This window comes from Monocercomonoides exilis (genome assembly GCF_001643675.1).
Source record: "Monocercomonoides exilis strain PA203 chromosome Unknown scaffold1-2713096, whole genome shotgun sequence".
In the NCBI taxonomy this organism is placed as follows: Eukaryota; Preaxostyla; order Oxymonadida; family Polymastigidae; genus Monocercomonoides; species Monocercomonoides exilis.
Genome location: NW_027150546.1, coordinates 965,481 through 981,867, shown reverse-complemented (window position 1 = coordinate 981,867; position 16,387 = coordinate 965,481). Strand labels below are relative to the sequence as shown.

At 38.8% G+C, this 16,387-nt stretch overlaps 3 protein-coding genes across 3 annotated transcripts; all 3 read right to left on the bottom strand.

Annotated features, from left to right (window-relative positions):
• Nucleotides 1–519: 519 nt before the first annotated feature.
• Nucleotides 520–7,178, bottom strand: MONOS_4602 (uncharacterized protein; the record flags this gene model as incomplete). Its single annotated transcript, XM_067874691.1, has 2 exons — nt 520–6,796; nt 7,165–7,178. 2 exons carry the CDS (start codon nt 7,176–7,178, stop codon nt 976–978), a joined length of 5,835 nt encoding a protein of 1,944 aa, XP_067736289.1. The 3' UTR covers nt 520–975.
• Nucleotides 7,179–8,115: 937 nt separating this feature from the next.
• MONOS_4603 (Thymidine kinase) lies at nt 8,116–9,033 on the bottom strand. The gene has a single exon (XM_067874692.1). The coding sequence runs from the start codon at nt 8,987–8,989 to the stop codon at nt 8,276–8,278; it is 714 nt and encodes a 237-aa protein (XP_067736288.1). The 5' UTR covers nt 8,990–9,033; the 3' UTR covers nt 8,116–8,275.
• Nucleotides 9,034–9,462: 429 nt separating this feature from the next.
• MONOS_4604 (uncharacterized protein) lies at nt 9,463–16,160 on the bottom strand (the record flags this gene model as incomplete). The annotated part of the gene is made up of 6 exons (XM_067874693.1): nt 9,463–15,015; nt 15,191–15,239; nt 15,332–15,414; nt 15,490–15,689; nt 15,742–15,858; nt 15,937–16,160. 6 exons carry the CDS (start codon nt 16,158–16,160, stop codon nt 10,298–10,300), a joined length of 5,391 nt encoding a protein of 1,796 aa, XP_067736287.1. The 3' UTR covers nt 9,463–10,297.
• Between the last annotated feature and the right edge of the window lie 227 nt (nt 16,161–16,387).

Below are 16,387 nucleotides of genomic sequence, written 5' to 3'. Positions count from 1 at the left end.
GGTTATGTTCATTTTTAGAGATTGGTATAATTGGAGATATTGAAAGACTTGTATCAAAACTGGACATATTTCATCACGTGCACAAAAAATCAGCTATGCTATGTATAATAAAATAAAAAGTTTTTGGCAATTTGACAGTAAACAATTCCAAAAATTAAATATTATGTCCCATTATAATTTAAGGAATTACAATGATTGAAATAACAACAAATGATTATCATAACTTATATATATATTATTAATGAGCATAATATGTGGTTTAACACATTTGTGAAGAAAAAGCGAATTTAAGAACTTAACTACTTTCGAAAATTATTAATGTTCTTTTATTGTTTCCAATAAACTATTTAAAAAAAAGATAAATATCAATAATTCAAGAAATTAAAAATTTGCCCATTTTTGGTCAACAGTCTCCGATCGATTTTATCTGATCAAAAACGGAGAGTTTCAAAAACGAAAAAATTCTCTTTTCAATTTGATTATGATTTTTTGTAGTATTTTTTTGTTTGAAGGTAAATGTGGTTTAATATTAATTTGATATTTTTCTCTTCAATGCAAAATACAAAAATAGGCCTTCGGAAAATATCAGTTCTGATGAAGTTCAAAAAAGAAAAGAAAAGTGAAAAAAAGAAAAACTTATTAAAAAAAAAACGAAATGTTAAAAAACCATTTGAATCTTTTGACTTTAAAATTAAAATTGATGAAAAAATACAGAATTCTCAATGACAAAAGCAAAACAGCTAATGTGCAAAATAATTGGCTAGGTATATAACAATTATTTATGGAGCACCATCAAATAAAACCAAATTATGCAAATAATAGCCGAACGAAAAAATATCATTGCAAAGTTACAAATACTCATATGGTTATCACACAAACAATAAATAAAAATAATTCTCAAAGAGGAAAGGAAAATTGAAATTTATTTTACAAAAAGAAGAATATACACATTTAAAAAGATTATAAGATGAATAATTAATTTATTTGATACTTCGTAAAATCGTCCTTAATGGATCTTTTCTTTTTATTCTTTCTATGTTTCGACCGATGCTTCTTCTCATCACCATCTCCAATGGCAACATAGTCCTTTCTATTGTTCTTTAGAACTAAGAATATTACGAAAACAACACACGAGACAGTTACAGCTACTGCGACTACAGACAACACGACAATCACAATTATCGTTTTGGTGGATAAAGACTCCTTTCTGTTTGGATCTGTTTTATTATCTGCTTTTGCATAAATTACAGGATCAGATACGCAATTCATTTTCCCTTGATTATTTCGATAGAGAAGTCTGATGCATATCGAATCGTTATTGCCCAAAATGAGGTCAGATGCCAATACGTCGCATGTTGCCATTGCCTCGCTGTCGTTTTCAGTTGGAGTCATTGAATATATTATATAATCGCTTTCTATGTCGTCTTTAACCCAACACACAGCTAGACACATCCCGCACGGAATGAGCATTTCTCCAGTCACTTTCAATCGAACAACATTCGAATCATTCGATGGATGGTCAATTTTCTCCACGCTCATTGGCCGAGGAATGAAATAAAGAGAAGATCTGGTATGTGAGATGTTTCCGAACAAAGTGCATCCTTCATTCAGCAGCCACAGCGAGCCTGTATCTTCGTATCCATCGCTTCCATTTTGTATCGAAATGATCTCCAAAGTGGATGAGATCTGTCCCGAGCATATGATGTTGTGATGGACCGATGGATAGCTCTCATCGCCTGCACTGTTGTTCAAAAACTTGATGTCATATATCTTCACATAAGACAAGCCTTCAATTTTGATACCGCCGATCGATGAATTGATGAATGTTGAGTTGTCGATGGAGGCTGATGAATGTGAAATAACTAAGCATCCGTCGTTCCATTTGCAAAAAGAAGGAGTGGGGTCATTGGATTCCATGTTGTTATAAAAGTCAGAGTCGGAAGTTGATGAAGAATTTGTATCATCAAGAAGAGAAGAAAATGAAGACCTATACAAAGAATGACTTTTTAAGCCGAGATTATTAAAACTTTGATCACCAATGAAATTTCTATTGATGAAATGAATATTACCAAAATTATCTCGGCCGTTGCTCAAATCGAAATGTTTATGCATTCCACTGCTTTTTTGTGAGCCATCAGGAACAACGCTCGAACGAGGTGAAAAAGCTTCCGTGGAGCGAGAAAAGGAATCGCTGCTTATACCCACGACTGTCAGATCTCGAGTGAACAATATTCCTGATGAGACTAAAATGAGCGGGCTTGGCACAGATCCTTCTCCTGAGTGAGGGGAAGGCGCTATTTTAGACTTGACAATTGACAGCTCTCCGCCAAAACAATACAAAAGCACACAATCATCGCAGTTTATGCATTCATAAAGGATACAAACATTATTAAAATCACACAGGCCCGTACATCGCACTATTGTATTTTCCAAAGAGCTGATTGCGCTGGGCGTGAAAATCTCTGCTGCTTCTTGCGAAAAGAGAGAAGTGAAAATGATCGGAGTGGTCATCGTCAGGTCAAGATGATCAAACATTTCAGTGATTCCATCGACAGATATGATGCACGACTCTCCTTCGACGCAGTGAGAAATAGCCTCGTTGATGGTGCAGCAAGGAAACTGCTTCAATCCGCATCTGATGGAATCTTCGCCGCCTTCAGACACGTGCAGCTCATTCGACTTGAAAAGCAGCACGGAAGGATACTTCATTAGATCAATAATGTCTTCGTTTCCTTCTTCTGTTGTTTGCAGCATCATCATGTTGTCTTGGTTGTACATCGGCTCCATGTCAAAATTCCACATAAACGGAGTCATAAACTCCTTCCTTGGGCAGAGAATAAAAATATCCTTGCCAAGAAAAGCGCTGCACGACAAAAATTCAATGCTGTTCAGATGTACATTTATTGATTCTTTTCCGTCTGCATGCCCAACAATATGCAAACCTCCTCCTTTTCCATATTCCTTACTCTCACAAGAAACGTTATTCAAAACGCTCTTACTAATTTTAAAATTTTGAGAGCGCGAAGTGTAATCCAAGAACAATAATCCTCCTTTCTCGTTGTTATCTGCAAATGCTTTCGTAAAAGTGCAATATTCAAACAGTACTTCGCACGACGATCCTTTGTCTTCATGATGAATAGCAACTAAAGAGTCGCTTTTTGAACTTGTAGAGCAGGCAGTTATGTTTGTGAGTGAATAATAAATTATATCTGCGTTGGTTGACTTGACCAAACTGTTTGACAAACGCAGTCCGACAAAAATTGAATTGTTCATAGCCATTGAACCTTCTTCAATTCGAACAAAATTCACCTCGAAAGACTCGTCTGAAAGTGCAGAAATTGTCAATGAGTAGCACGACACAAAAGAATGCTCAACGACACTCATAAAAGAGCACCTTCTAACAGTATCTCGAGTGTTGTTGAACGATAAATCAAAAAACTTAAAGTCAATTGAGGACTTTCCACAGAAAACAAATAGCGACTCACAGTTTTTCTCCAAGTTGGAAGTAATCGTTGTGAATCCTGCGGAGCTGCAGCTGACCTCGCCGCATTCAAAGTCAATTCTGACTGGCCCTTCAGTGAGAACATACTCCTTCTCCACAACTTGCACCAAGCAGCGCAGCCAGATCGGGCTGTTCTTCACCGCTTCGCTGATTGTCTTGCACGGTGTGCTTTGGGGGATTCCGCAGTATTCGCTATCGATTCCATGATTTTGACTCACAAAGCGCTGAGTCGAGCCCAAGTGCAGCCAATCTGCATCATAATCACTTTTATCGCTGGCTTCGATGAAGATTTGGTTTTGATTGTCGGAGCCAAAAGACTTTTCATCAAAAGGGTTCACTGCTTCCCTATATGTTTGGTGTGTTCTGTAAAAAAGCAAAGGACCACTGACATTGCAAGTGCAGTTGTTAAAGTAGCAGCAAGTGAATATGCAATTCCCATCTGATAAGGTCTTGTTCTCCTGAGTTGCTTTGCTTTCATATTCATTGTTCTCATGAATTTCTTCATTGAAGAAGTATTCAGAATTGTTGCTGTCTGAGCTGTTCTGCAAATCTTTGCATAAGTTTCCTGTTGTATTTTCGCTCCATTCGTTATATTTTAGAGTTTCACATAATTCCTGTTTAGATGACTTTGCAAGAAAGAGATAAATGGACCCACCATTCAATGCAAAAGAATTGTAAAATGAGCAGTCAGTTATTTTCAAAAGTGAAGTATCCGTCAGCCGCACATAAACACATCCGCCATTTCCGTTTCCTCCATCTTTGCACCCACACCCTTCAAAATCGCAGTCAAAAATCTCAAGCGTCACGTTCCCTTCAATGTCTGCAAAAATCGGTCCTCCTGATCCAGTTGAGATAATTTTTGTGAACACTGAGTTGGATATACGAACCGAGCTTCCTTTTCCGCATCTGCCGATGTGAAACAAACAGCCATCAACACCGTTACCGCACTCACAGAAATAAGAAAGAATGAATGCAATCCTAAAATTAACCGTTTCCTCTGTCTCCACTGAGTTAATCCATGCTTGATTTTCAGCAATATCGTAATAAAGCGTCAACGGTCCAATTTCCAGTTGATGTGTATTAGGTGTAACAAATGACATGTAGTTTGTGGTGTTATAAATAAACATCGTGTCGAGCCTCTCCACCTTCACTTCAGCTCCCAGATCGAACAAGGGTCTCAAAAACACTGGGCGTGAATAGCGGTCAATTGTCAGGTCAACCATTTTGAATGTGCCTCTTTCAACTCGGACGATGGAGTAGTCCTGCTGCTCAATTGCAGAAGCATCGTCTGAATCCGTTTTTTTCAGAATAACAATCGTCAAGTGGTTCATTTTCAAAGACCCGTCTTCAACAGCTGAGCTGACAAGTGCTGTGGGAACAGGACTGCCTTTTTGAGCGTTTGATTCAAAAGCACTCGGAGCTCGAAAATGCAAGTCTTCAATTTCCATATTGCCTGGGTTGTTGATATATCCTGTGCTCTCGCTATTCATAACTACACTTCTCTGGAAAATCAGAAATGGCTGGTCGTTTTTCAAAATAGAATTCAGCTTGACGTTCTTGAAATTTACGTTCAAAGCAGAAGTTGATGATATCTCTTCCTCAACATTTTCCCCAATCTCTTCATTCTTTGCGGCATGCACCCATTTGTAATCACAAGGAAGCGTAAAAGTCATTGAAACAGAAATAATCTTGGTCTCTTCATCAGCTGTGTGCGAAAATCGTTCTTTCGCTTTTTCCAATGTAAGGCAAGGGGCCATGGCTGATCCGCAATAAATAAGATCGTCGTTTCCATCGTCTGAAAGGCAGACATTCGTTCCTTTGTATCCGATAATGAACCAGAGAAAATCGAGGTTTTCTTTAACATCTTGCTCCAGCCCTATTCCCATGAACCCATTTGCCTCATTTCTCAAAGAGTTGTCATTCGCAATGAACGAAAAAGACGTCGCATTCACAAGCGAAGGAATAGACATACAATAAATAAACAGGTGATGACCAATCGATGCGAAGTTATTCAAGAATTTCATTTCCTTCGAAAACGAGATCTGATTGGTGTGGTAGAACTGAAGGTACATTCCACCGCCCTTTCCGCCGTTGCGCTCGCACTTGCAATTTTTCACAGACACGTTCTTTCTGCACTCAAACGAAGAGTCCCGAAAAGAAGACTCCAGAAAAACAGCTCCTCCGTTTGTTGCCTGGCTCGTGGAGCAGCCGTCAAACGAACAGTTTTCGATGATAACGCCCAGACTCTTCTTTGTGTCGTATCCAGAAATAACAGCTCCTCCAGAGCCGTCTGTCATCTTCTTTTTGGAGGTGATATCTTTAAACACTGTTCCGTTCAAGCTGATTGGTCCGTGCTTGTTGAAAATCAAGCTTCCCTCCGACTGGCTAATTGATGAAAAGCTGCATTGCGTGAGAATCAAAGATGAGTCCTGGGCATAATCCAGCAGAAAAGATTCTCCGAATTCAATGTTTGTGTTCGAGCAATCAAGCGAACAACATTCGAGAATAAGGTTGCCAGACATAACTGTGAAAAAATTGTAATACAGAAGTTGAGCTTCTTTGAATAAAGCGGGTGTCGGAGATCTGTTGGCTTCTTCTTTGTATAAATGATCTTTTGATTGCATTATTTCATTGCTTAAAAATTCTTCATTTTCGTTGGAATTTTCCTCAATTATAAACGTCACATGGCTGAGTAAAGCTGTAAAAGAGCCATCTCCACAGAGAATAATCGTCGTTGGGGCGTGATTGTGATTTGAAAATGAAGAAGGCGTAACAATCTCCACCTGTTTCATTATTACGCTGCTGGCAAGCTGTATTGCTGTGCCTTGTTCATCGTCAGTGACAAGATTTTTGTTCAAAGAGATGCGGTATTTTGTGTTAACATTATCCATTCCTTCAACAAGAATAGTCAATAAATCGATTTGCACTTCTTTTGAGACATCCACTTGATCTTTTATTTGGATGGTTGGGTTTGCAGCAAGATGATCCAATCTTGCAATGGCCTTGTGAAGTGTAGCACAAGGTGTATTTTCCTTCCCACAATCGTCGGCATCTTTTCCATTTTCAGACACAACAACAGTTGGAACATGTTTTGGTACTGTTGGGTGAGAGGGATTAGAAAAATGAACTGTATGTCGTTCCTCGCTTGCAAATGAAGAAGAATCGTGATGGCTTCTCAGCTCTTCCTTTTCATCAGAATAGAATTCACTGCAAAATGAGCAAAAACCACTTTTATAAGCTAACAAGTACAACGAAACAGGCTCTGTAAAAATGTCATCATTTCCCCAGAATTGACTGTGTAAAATGTTGCAAGAATGAAGCGTAAATGGAAATTGCACTTGTGCAAGAGATTTTTGATTGAAAAAATCTTTATTTGATTCAACTATTTCAAAAAGATTGTTACAGCATATGTAAAACGATTGTCCACAAATTGCACTATTCTGAGAACCAAATACTGAAGTTTGATGAATCTTAATTCTGTTTGACGATGGAAAATCTACGCTGAAGGCTCCTCCTTTTCCATTTGGGCTTGAACATTTGTCAAAGAATGATGTGTTGATGCTCAAAAATGAGCAAGCCGACTGGCTGGAAAAGTGCAAAGCACCTCCATTTTGAGTTTCAAGACACGAGCAATTAACAAACGAACAATTATTGATGTCAACCTCAAGGGTGTCATTTCCAGCGCAAAACTCAATTAGACTCGCTGTTCTTGTAGTTGTGTCACTAAAATCACAACAATTCAATTCAATTTTATGTTTTGGAATTTCAATCAAAGATCCATGATTCAAAGAATAACTCAAAAATGCTGTTTTCTGTGATGCAACTGATGTATAATCGTAACATGTGATTAAAGAGCAAGCAACTATCCCTTGGCAAAATGAGGAATTAACAGAATTTAGGAAAAGCTCTCCATTTTGCACGTACAAAAAATGAAATGGCTGACAAAATAGAAAATCATGTTTGAATGAAAGCTGAGAGAAAGATATATTAATTTTGAAAAATGAAGAAATGAAAGATGGAGGCATGAAAGAAGCAGATAAAGAGCTTCCCAAAATTGAACAAATATCAACGTTATAAAAACACAATGTTTTCCAGTTGATGATGAGAGAAATTTCGTTTTCTTTGATTGTTTGTGACATTTGCAAAAAAACCTTTGAACGAGGCAAAGAATTACGAGAGCAAAATGATATTCCATCAGAGTTATTAAATGAAATGTGTGAAGATATTGACACTTTCTTTGATAAGTTAACTTCATCTGAACAACATTTACTGAAACTCAAGAAAAACTTATTATCAATTTCCTGAAGAGCACGACTTTCATCATCCAAAATAAAGGTTTGAGAATTTCCAAACAATGAGGATCCATTTAAATTGGTTTCAACACAACGAATGAGCGAAATTATCGAAAAAAGGCAACAAATGAAAATAAACATTTTCAAACATTAAAAGTAATGGGCAGAAATAATTGGTTCTGGATTAAAACTACTTATTACCACCTCCTTTTTTCTTCAAAATAAAAGAAAATAATGAGCATCTAATTTGCACAGGAAAAAATCCACGAATCGCTCTTTTCTTTCTCTTTTAGCCAATAAACAGTTTTCATAAAAAAATCTGAATTAATTTGAACAAAGTCTTAACGATACTTATAGAAAGATTTATAAAACACAAAAATAAAAGTCATAAACAATTTAGAAATGAATAACAAAAAGTTTAAAAACAATTGAAATGATCATATGCTTGATGAATTGCTGAAATGAAATGTTTACCAAATTCTCAAGCTTCTTCCGAAACGAGTGGAGGGGTCAGAGGATTGCTCAAAACTTCATTCTCGCAGACTTTTTCGACTAATTCAGTGTTAATAGGAGAAGGTTTTTTGTCCAAATCAAAATAGCACTTTCTGCAAACAGCCGTGTAAGCTTCAGCTCCACCGACAAGCTCCACAGATTTGTCTGCAACAATTCTTTTGGAAAAGGCTGCTGTTCCACCACAAATCATGCACACAGAAGTTAACTTCACAACCGATTCGCACATTGGAATGAGGTCAACAACGTCATTAAATCTCTTCCTTTGGAAAGTTCCGTCAAGAGCGGATACAATAACAATTTTTCCATCATTTGCTTGAGCTTCACAAAATTCCAATAAATCAGGATAAAATTGTCCTTCATCAACTCCAATTACATCTGCCATTTTAACGAAATTCTCAGCTTCTTGAAGTCTGCTGCATGAAATAGCCTCGCACATCGACCTGTCATGAGTGCTGAGTTTATCTTCAGAATATCTGCAATCCTTTTTGTATTTAATAACAACGCAACTTCTTTTTCCCAAAGAATGTCTTCGAATCCTTCTCATGAGCTCTGTTGTCTTTCCGCTGAACATTGGGCCAATAATTAATTCAATTGAACCAACTGGTTTTTCATCTTTCGAAAGCATTGTTCGAACAGGAGAAGGGCTGGTAGGTGTCACAGAAATACAAGCGTTTGAAAACATTCTTGAAAATGAATGACTAAATCAGACTGAAAGTTTTTCAATTCATTTTTAACTTTTGAAATTGGTTATATACTGCATTTTTTCACCCTTTATCTGAATTCAATCAGATTCGCATTATGGACACGATCGAAACACGCCATAATCAGAATTAGTTGAAACGACAATTCAGATTTTCTTGTTTTGATAATATAATTCAAATGAAATGAAATGGTTTGTTTATTTGTTATTCCTTTCCGCATGCGAAAAATCTGGGACGAATGATCAAATTTTTCTTCAAAAAATTTTCACTCATTGAATAAGTTTGGATGTCTGAGATTGAGCTTCAAATCTTTTCAATTTCAATTCTTTTAACAAAAAGATTGGTTATTCTATTAATTTGAAACATTTTCTTTGAGAAGAGAAATTGTGATTTTGGAAACCAATTGATTGTCATATGAATTAACGAGTTTTTCTTAAAAACAAAAATGAATTCAATTTATTCAATGAAGATAATTGCATTCTTCAGAGAAATGGACAATGATATGAAAAAGCTAAAAGTGCGGACAGAAACACAGTACAAGTACAATTCTTCATTTGATAAAAGGAAAATAAAAAAATAAAATATAAACAAAATGTTCCAAAACATAAAATAAAAAAAAAAATGTATTTGAAGAAAATAAAAATAAAATAAAAATAAAATAAAAATAAAATAAACCATTTTTGAATGCAGGAAGCGAAAATAATTTGGAGAGATATGAAACATTGTTGAAGATATTAACAAAAACAATAATAATAATTAATAAATAAAAAAAAGGGGGAAAAAAAGGAAAATCAAAAACATAATAAAACCAAATTCATTAAAACATTTGAAGAATTGTTAATATTGTGATGATTTCTTTCTTTCTTTCTTTAATTTTCTTTTATTTTCTTTTTGGATGATATGAACAAGAATAATGAAAACACATAGAAGAAGATTTAAAAAATGAAAAAATAAAAAAAAAAAAAATAAAAGGAAATGTTTTGATTAAACCAATTTCATCTTCAGCTAAATAAACAAGGCACACGCAAAGACAAAGAGAAAAAGACGAAAATTGCACACAGAATGAATAAAATCCAACAATTTTTTTTATTTTCACTTAAATTGTCCAATTGAAATAGAAGGAACATTATTGTTTATTAAATGGAAGAGAGAGAAAGAGAAAGAGAAAGAGAAAGAGAGAGGGAGAACGAAAATAAACACATAATTGAAGATAGATCGAAAACACAATAAAAAAAGATAAAGAGAGAAAGAGAAAAGAGAAAAAGAATAGAAAAAAAAACCAGCTAACATTAAGATTGTATTGAGATGTCTGTGATGTGAATTCTCCTTCCCTGTGAAGGATACTGTGACAAAGTAGTATCGCCAGAGCCTGATGAAGAAGAAGAGGCAGAAGAAGATGAAGAGGAGGAGGAAGAGGAAAGAGAAGAAGAACTGTTAGACCGAGAATCAAACACACTGTTCAATGAATACGTCGCTTCAAAAGGAGAAGGAGGACGGCTTGTTTCATCTCTTCCTCTTCCTCTTCCTCCTTCTCCTCTTCCTTCTCCCTCTCTCTCTCTCAGCTGCCTCTTCACCTGCACCTTCATCATCCCCAAGTCATGCACATTCTTCTTCTTCTCGTCATTCAGCTCTTTCGTTCTCTCTGCCTCTCTCTCTCTTCTGCTCACTGACCTCTTCGCTATCTTCTCTTTGATCTCTTTCATCTCCTTCTTCTGCTGCTCTGCTGCTGCTTCCTCTTCTGCTGCTGCTATAACCGCACACTCTTTCTTCATCTCCCTCAGAATCTGCCTCTGTTCCGCAGGGCTTTTCATCGAAGCCGACGAAACAAGAGAAGAAAGAGAAGAAAGAGAAGCTAAAGACGCTGAAGATGCCATCGAATGAAGAGCAGCTGTGCTCGAAGAAGAAAGAAGTGAAGGTGTTTCTCTTTCTTCCTCTCTCTCATTTCCTCCTTCTCCCTCTCCTTCTCCTTCTCCTCCCTCTCCTTCTCCTCCTTCCAGCTGCAAATCAGCACTTCCTCCAGTTCCCATCAGCTTCACCCCTTTCTTCGCCTTCTTCTTCTTCTTCTTCTTCTTCCTTCCTGGTGTCAGCGGAGGCAGAAGAGAAGAAGAAGAATCAGAGCCATTTAATGCCCTGCCATACTTAATCTTTTCAAGCATCGCCTTCTTTTTGAGAAGTTCTGCTTTCTTCTTCTCCAGTTCTTGTAATCTTTGCTCTTGCTCTTTCCTCTTCCTCTCTTCTTCTGCTTCTTCTGCTTCTTTCTTCTTTCTCTCTTCTTCTTCTTCTTCTTCTTCTTCTTTCTCTTTCGCAATTCTTTCTCTTTCTCTCTCTTCTTCTTCCTCTTTTTCTTTCTCCCTCTTCTTTCTTTCCTTCTCCTCCTCCTCCTCTTCTTCTTCTTCTTTGCTTTTCGCTTTCTCCACATCCAACTTCTTCTTCTTCTTCTCTTCTTCTTCTTTCTTCTGCTTCTCCTTCAGCTCGTTCTTCAGCTTCATTTCAAGGAACGATGCTGCAATCGCCTTCCTCTTCTCATCCATATCGTTCTTCTTCTTCTCTTTCTCTTTCTCCTTCTTCTCTTCTTCCTCTTCTTCCTCTTCTTTTTCATCCTCTGAATCTTCCGGAATCGGAGGAGGTGCTGGTTTCTTAGCCATTTTCTCCCCTCTTTCTCTCTCTTCTTCTTCACTGCTGCTGCTTTCATCTGCACCAGCCATCGATGGCAAAGGTGGAGGTGGAGCTTTCTTCCCTTCTTCTCCTTCTCCTTCTTCAGAACTTTCTTCGCTTGACGAAGAAACAGCAGCTGGAAGAGGAGGTGGTCTAACTGCATCATATTCATCTTCAGAAGAAGAAGAAGCAGAAGAATTGCTTTCATCAGAAGAGTCGGACATAACAGGAATTGGCGGTGGAGGTGCTGGTTTCTTCTCCTCTTCGTTCTCTTCGTCACTTTCTTCTCCACTTTCGTCCATCGGCGGGATGGGAACAGCTGGAGGAGGCATTTGATACTCTTCGGATTCAGACGAGGAAGAACCTGAAGATGAAGAAGATGAAGAATCTTCGCTGAAAGATGGAATTGGAGGAGGAATTTTGGATTTGTAAGCACTTTTTCCTTTTCCTTCTCTTTCTCTCTCTTCTTCGTCTTCTTCGTCTTCTTCATCACCTAATACTTCACTAAGCTCTACTTCTTCTCCATCTTCTTCTTCCTTTCTTAATGTCGGCTTCCTCACCTCAGCCACTTCCACAGCTGTTGCCTTCATCTTCCCTTTCTCTTTTTCTCTTCCTTCTCCTCTTTCCTCTCCTTCCTCTTCCTCTTCGTCCAATTCCTCATCCATATCCAAATCCAAATCTATTTCCACTTCTTCTCCTTCAATTTCCTCTTCTTCCTCTTTCTTCCTCCTCGTCCTTCTTGCTGCTGCTTCTTCTTCTTCCTTTCTCCTCTTCGCCTCTTCCTCTTCCTCTTTCCTCTTCCTCTCCTCCTCTTTCTTCCTCCTCCATTCTGCCTCCTGCTGTTCTTTCTTCTTCCTCCTCCTCTCCTTCTCAATCGCAGCTGCTGCCTCCATCCTCTGCCTCTTCTCTTCAGCCACTTTGTCTTCCTCCTCTTTCCTCTTCCTCGCCTCTTCTTCCTCCATCGCCCTCATCATCTGATATTCTGCTTCTTCCTCTTCCATCCTCCTCTTCTCCTCTTCTTCCTCTTCTCTTTTAAGCCTCTCCCTCTCTTCTGCATTCGCCAGCCGCTGCAGACGCGCCATCTCCCTCTTCCTCATCCTCTTCTCCCTCTCTCTGTCTCTCCTCCAGCTTTCCACTTTCTTCTTCTTGTACTCTTCCATCGCCTCCCTCTTCTTCTCCGTATTCACATAGCTCTTCCCAATCAACCTCGCTGCCCTGTTCACAATTCTCAGCTCATTTCTCCTTCTCCTCCGTTCTTCCTCTGCCTCCTGCTTCTCCTCTTCTTGCCTCTTCCTCTCCTCCTCTGCCTCCAGCGCCATTCTTTCTCTGATGAATTTCTCTTCCCTTGCCATTTTACTCCTCTCCTTCCTTGCTCTTCTAAGCTCCACACGCAATCTGCGTTCAGCTGCTGCTTTCTTCCACTCATGCACAATCCTCACAATCGTCTCTGCTGCTTTCCTCTTCCTCTCTTTCTCTTTGTCTTCTTTCATCTTCTGCAGCAGCTCAGCTATCCTCTCATTCTCCCTCTTCTCCCTCTCTTCCTTCTCCTTCTCCTTCCTCGCTTGCTCTGCCTCCGTCTCCTTCGCCTTCTCCTCTTCTTCCATCCTCTTCTTCTCCATCGCTGCCAGCTCCCTCATCTTCCTCGCCATCAGCACCATCTTCATTCCTTTCCACCAATCTGAAATGAAATCGACTGCTTTCTTCATCTCTTCCTTTTGCCGCTTCATCTCCCTCTCTTCCCTCCTCACCTCTCTCTCATTCACAGCCATCTTCACTCTCTGTCTGCCTCTCCACACTCTTGTGATTGTTTCCACTGCCTCTTCCACCCTCTCCTGCTCCTCCTTCCTCTTCTTCTCCTCCATCTCCCGCAAATACTGTGCTCTTTCCTTCTTCATTCGCTCCACCATGCCCAGCCACCGTGTGATCACATCCAGTGCAATTCTCCTTCTTCTGTTCTCTTCCCTCTTCTGCTTCGCCTCCTTCATCCGCTGCAGCTCCCTCTTCGCCCGCTGCGTCTTCCGCACCGACCGCCACCACTCTTCCACCATCAGCACACACCTCATCTTCGCCTCTCTTTCTTCCCTCTCTTTCTTTTCCTTCAAAATGCTCTTCATCAGCTTCTGCGCTTCCACTTTCTGCTCATACAGTCTCCAGTATTCTGACAGCACCTCACAGCTCTGCTGCCTCTTCTTCTTCTCCTCTCTTCCTCTCAGCTCTCTCTCCTCCTGCGCCATCTGCCTCTTCTCCTCTGCTTCTCTCCTCAGCCTCAGTTCTTTGTCCTTCTTCGCCTTCTTCACTCTCAACTCTTCCAGTTCCCTCTTAGCCTCTGCCACTTCCTTTCTGCCCTTATACCAATTGAGAATGTAACACAGCTTGTCAAACTTCTTTCTGTACTTCTTCTCTTTCTTCTGCCTCTCTTTCATTCGAATCACACTCCACACTTTCTCGTCTTCTGCCTCCATCTTCTCCTCTTCTTGCTTCCTTATTTTTTCCTCTTCTTCCTTTTGCTCTTTCTCCTTCCTCAATCTTTCTAGTTCTAATCGGTCTCTTATCATTGCCAGCCTGTTCTTCCACACCCACTCTATACGCTCCACCGCTTTCTTCTGCCTCTTCAGCTCTTCCTCCTCCCTCCTCTCTCTATTCGCCTTCTCTAACTCTCTCTTCTCTTCTTCTTCTTTCATCCTTTTCTCTGCCTCTTTCCTTTCCTTCTCTGCTTTGATCATCTTCACTGCCTTCTGCCGCCTCCACCAGCTGAGTATAATCACAGCTGCCCGCAGCCTCACTTGATTCTCCCTCAGTTTTTGCTTCCTCACTTTCTGTCTCTGCTTCCTCTCTCTCTTCTTCTCTCGCTTCACCCCCTTTTCCTTCAGCAGCTCTTCCCGAATCAACCTGTTCTCTGCTTCCCTCTCTTTCTGGTACAGCTTGAACAGCACGTCCTTCCACTGCCTCTCCTCCGTCTCCTTCCACATCCGCTCTTTCTCCCTCTCTGCTGCCTCTTCCTCCTGCCTCTTCCTCCTCTCTTCCTCTCTCATCTTCTCCACCATCCTCTCCTCTCTCTGCCTCCTCCTCTCCTCCCGCTCCCTCGCCCTCACCCCTGCCTCCTCTTTCTCTCTACTCCTCAGCCGCTCTGCTTCCCGCATTCTCTCCCGCTCAATCTCCCTCTCTCTCTTCAGCACATCTTCTGCTGCTTTCGTCAGCTGCGATGTTCGCCGGCTCTTCTTCTGCTTCTTCTCGATTTCGGATGACTTGGCAATTTTGATGTTTTCTCCAGGCTTGTGCGCAGTGGTGAGATGAGAGTCGCTTTGCAACCCTTCGCTTGCGAGTGAGGCGAGGAGCTGTTTGTCTGTGCTTGCTGAAATTGTAAATGATAATGATAATGATAATGATAATGATAATGATAAAGGTTATTGAATATTATTTTTCGAAATGATGAGGTATATTTAGATTTTAATTATTTTTTGGAATAATAATAAATAATGAATTAAATGCACGCATTGCTTCAAAGATGATAAAGTATGTATACAAACTTAGTAAAAAGTCTTTCCCAAATATTTGCGATAAAACTTCTTCGGCGTACTATTGTTGTCAATAGCGTAATAATTGATTTATAATATGAACAAACAATTATCAGATTTTATTTTTGAAGCAAAAAAGAGAAAAAAGCAAACGTAAGCAATGTACGAAGGAAGTGTGCTAACATCTGGTAAAATGGAAAACCTTATAAGGGCTGGAGCTAAAAGCACAAAATTCGCTAAAATATTGAAAATATTTTTCATTAATCAAACAATTTTTTTGAATGTTTAACCGAAATAAATAATCGAAATACCTATTAAAAATAGAGCTGTTTTTTGGAATCTTGCTATTGCTATCAGAACAGCAATGAAAATCAAAGCTTGAACTCCACGCAAAATTTTTCGAAAACGCGAAGTTGGCGGAAACTTTGTTGAATGAGGCGAGTATTTCGTGGGCAATGATGGAAAAATTGATTCGAAAAACTCCTTAAAGCCTTTGGCTCCATCCTCAATGCTTGTTAAAATAAGTGACAATTGAGAAAATTGAAAAAAATGAAATAAAATACTCTTCTTCTGTCGATGTTACAAAAGGCATCATCAAAAGAACTGGAATAGTTATGGCTGCGGTCCACATAAATTTTATTGGTAGGAACCATACAGAAGTTGAAGAAGATGAATTGTACCTGGTATTTAAATTTTGAATAAAATTCAATAAAATTTCCAAAAAAGCATTTCAATAAAAATAAATATTAATATCACACAGAAAAAACATATTCACTGCAAAAGCAAGGACCATAAACGACACAGGATAATTTAGATTTAAAGTTTGCCAAAGGTAACCAGCAAAAAATCTTAAGGATAATTTTCGTTGTTTATAAGGCGTGTGGACTTGATCCTTGATTTGAGCATTGACTATCTTATTTGCAAGCCCTGGCTCAATTAATCGATAAGGAATGTTATCCAGCATTTCTGATCGGTAAACCATAGTCAAAATATTTCTTTAATTCATTTAAAATGAAAAAAGAAGAAAATGAAACTGTATTTTGTGGTCAACTGAATAAGAGCAGAAATGAAGATTAATGAATGATTAATGTGTCAACCTTAACAATTTTTTCAAGATCCAAACGACCTTAACATAGTTTATGTATTTTGGAAACATTTCACTTTATAAGCAACAATATTGTTCAAAAACAAATTGCTACAAATCTATTT

Bases quoted from the DNA above. Each gene is read 5' to 3' on its own strand.
- MONOS_4603 (XM_067874692.1), bottom strand. From the start codon at position 8,989: ATGTTTTCAAACGCTTGTATTTCTGTGACACCTACCAGCCCTTCTCCT.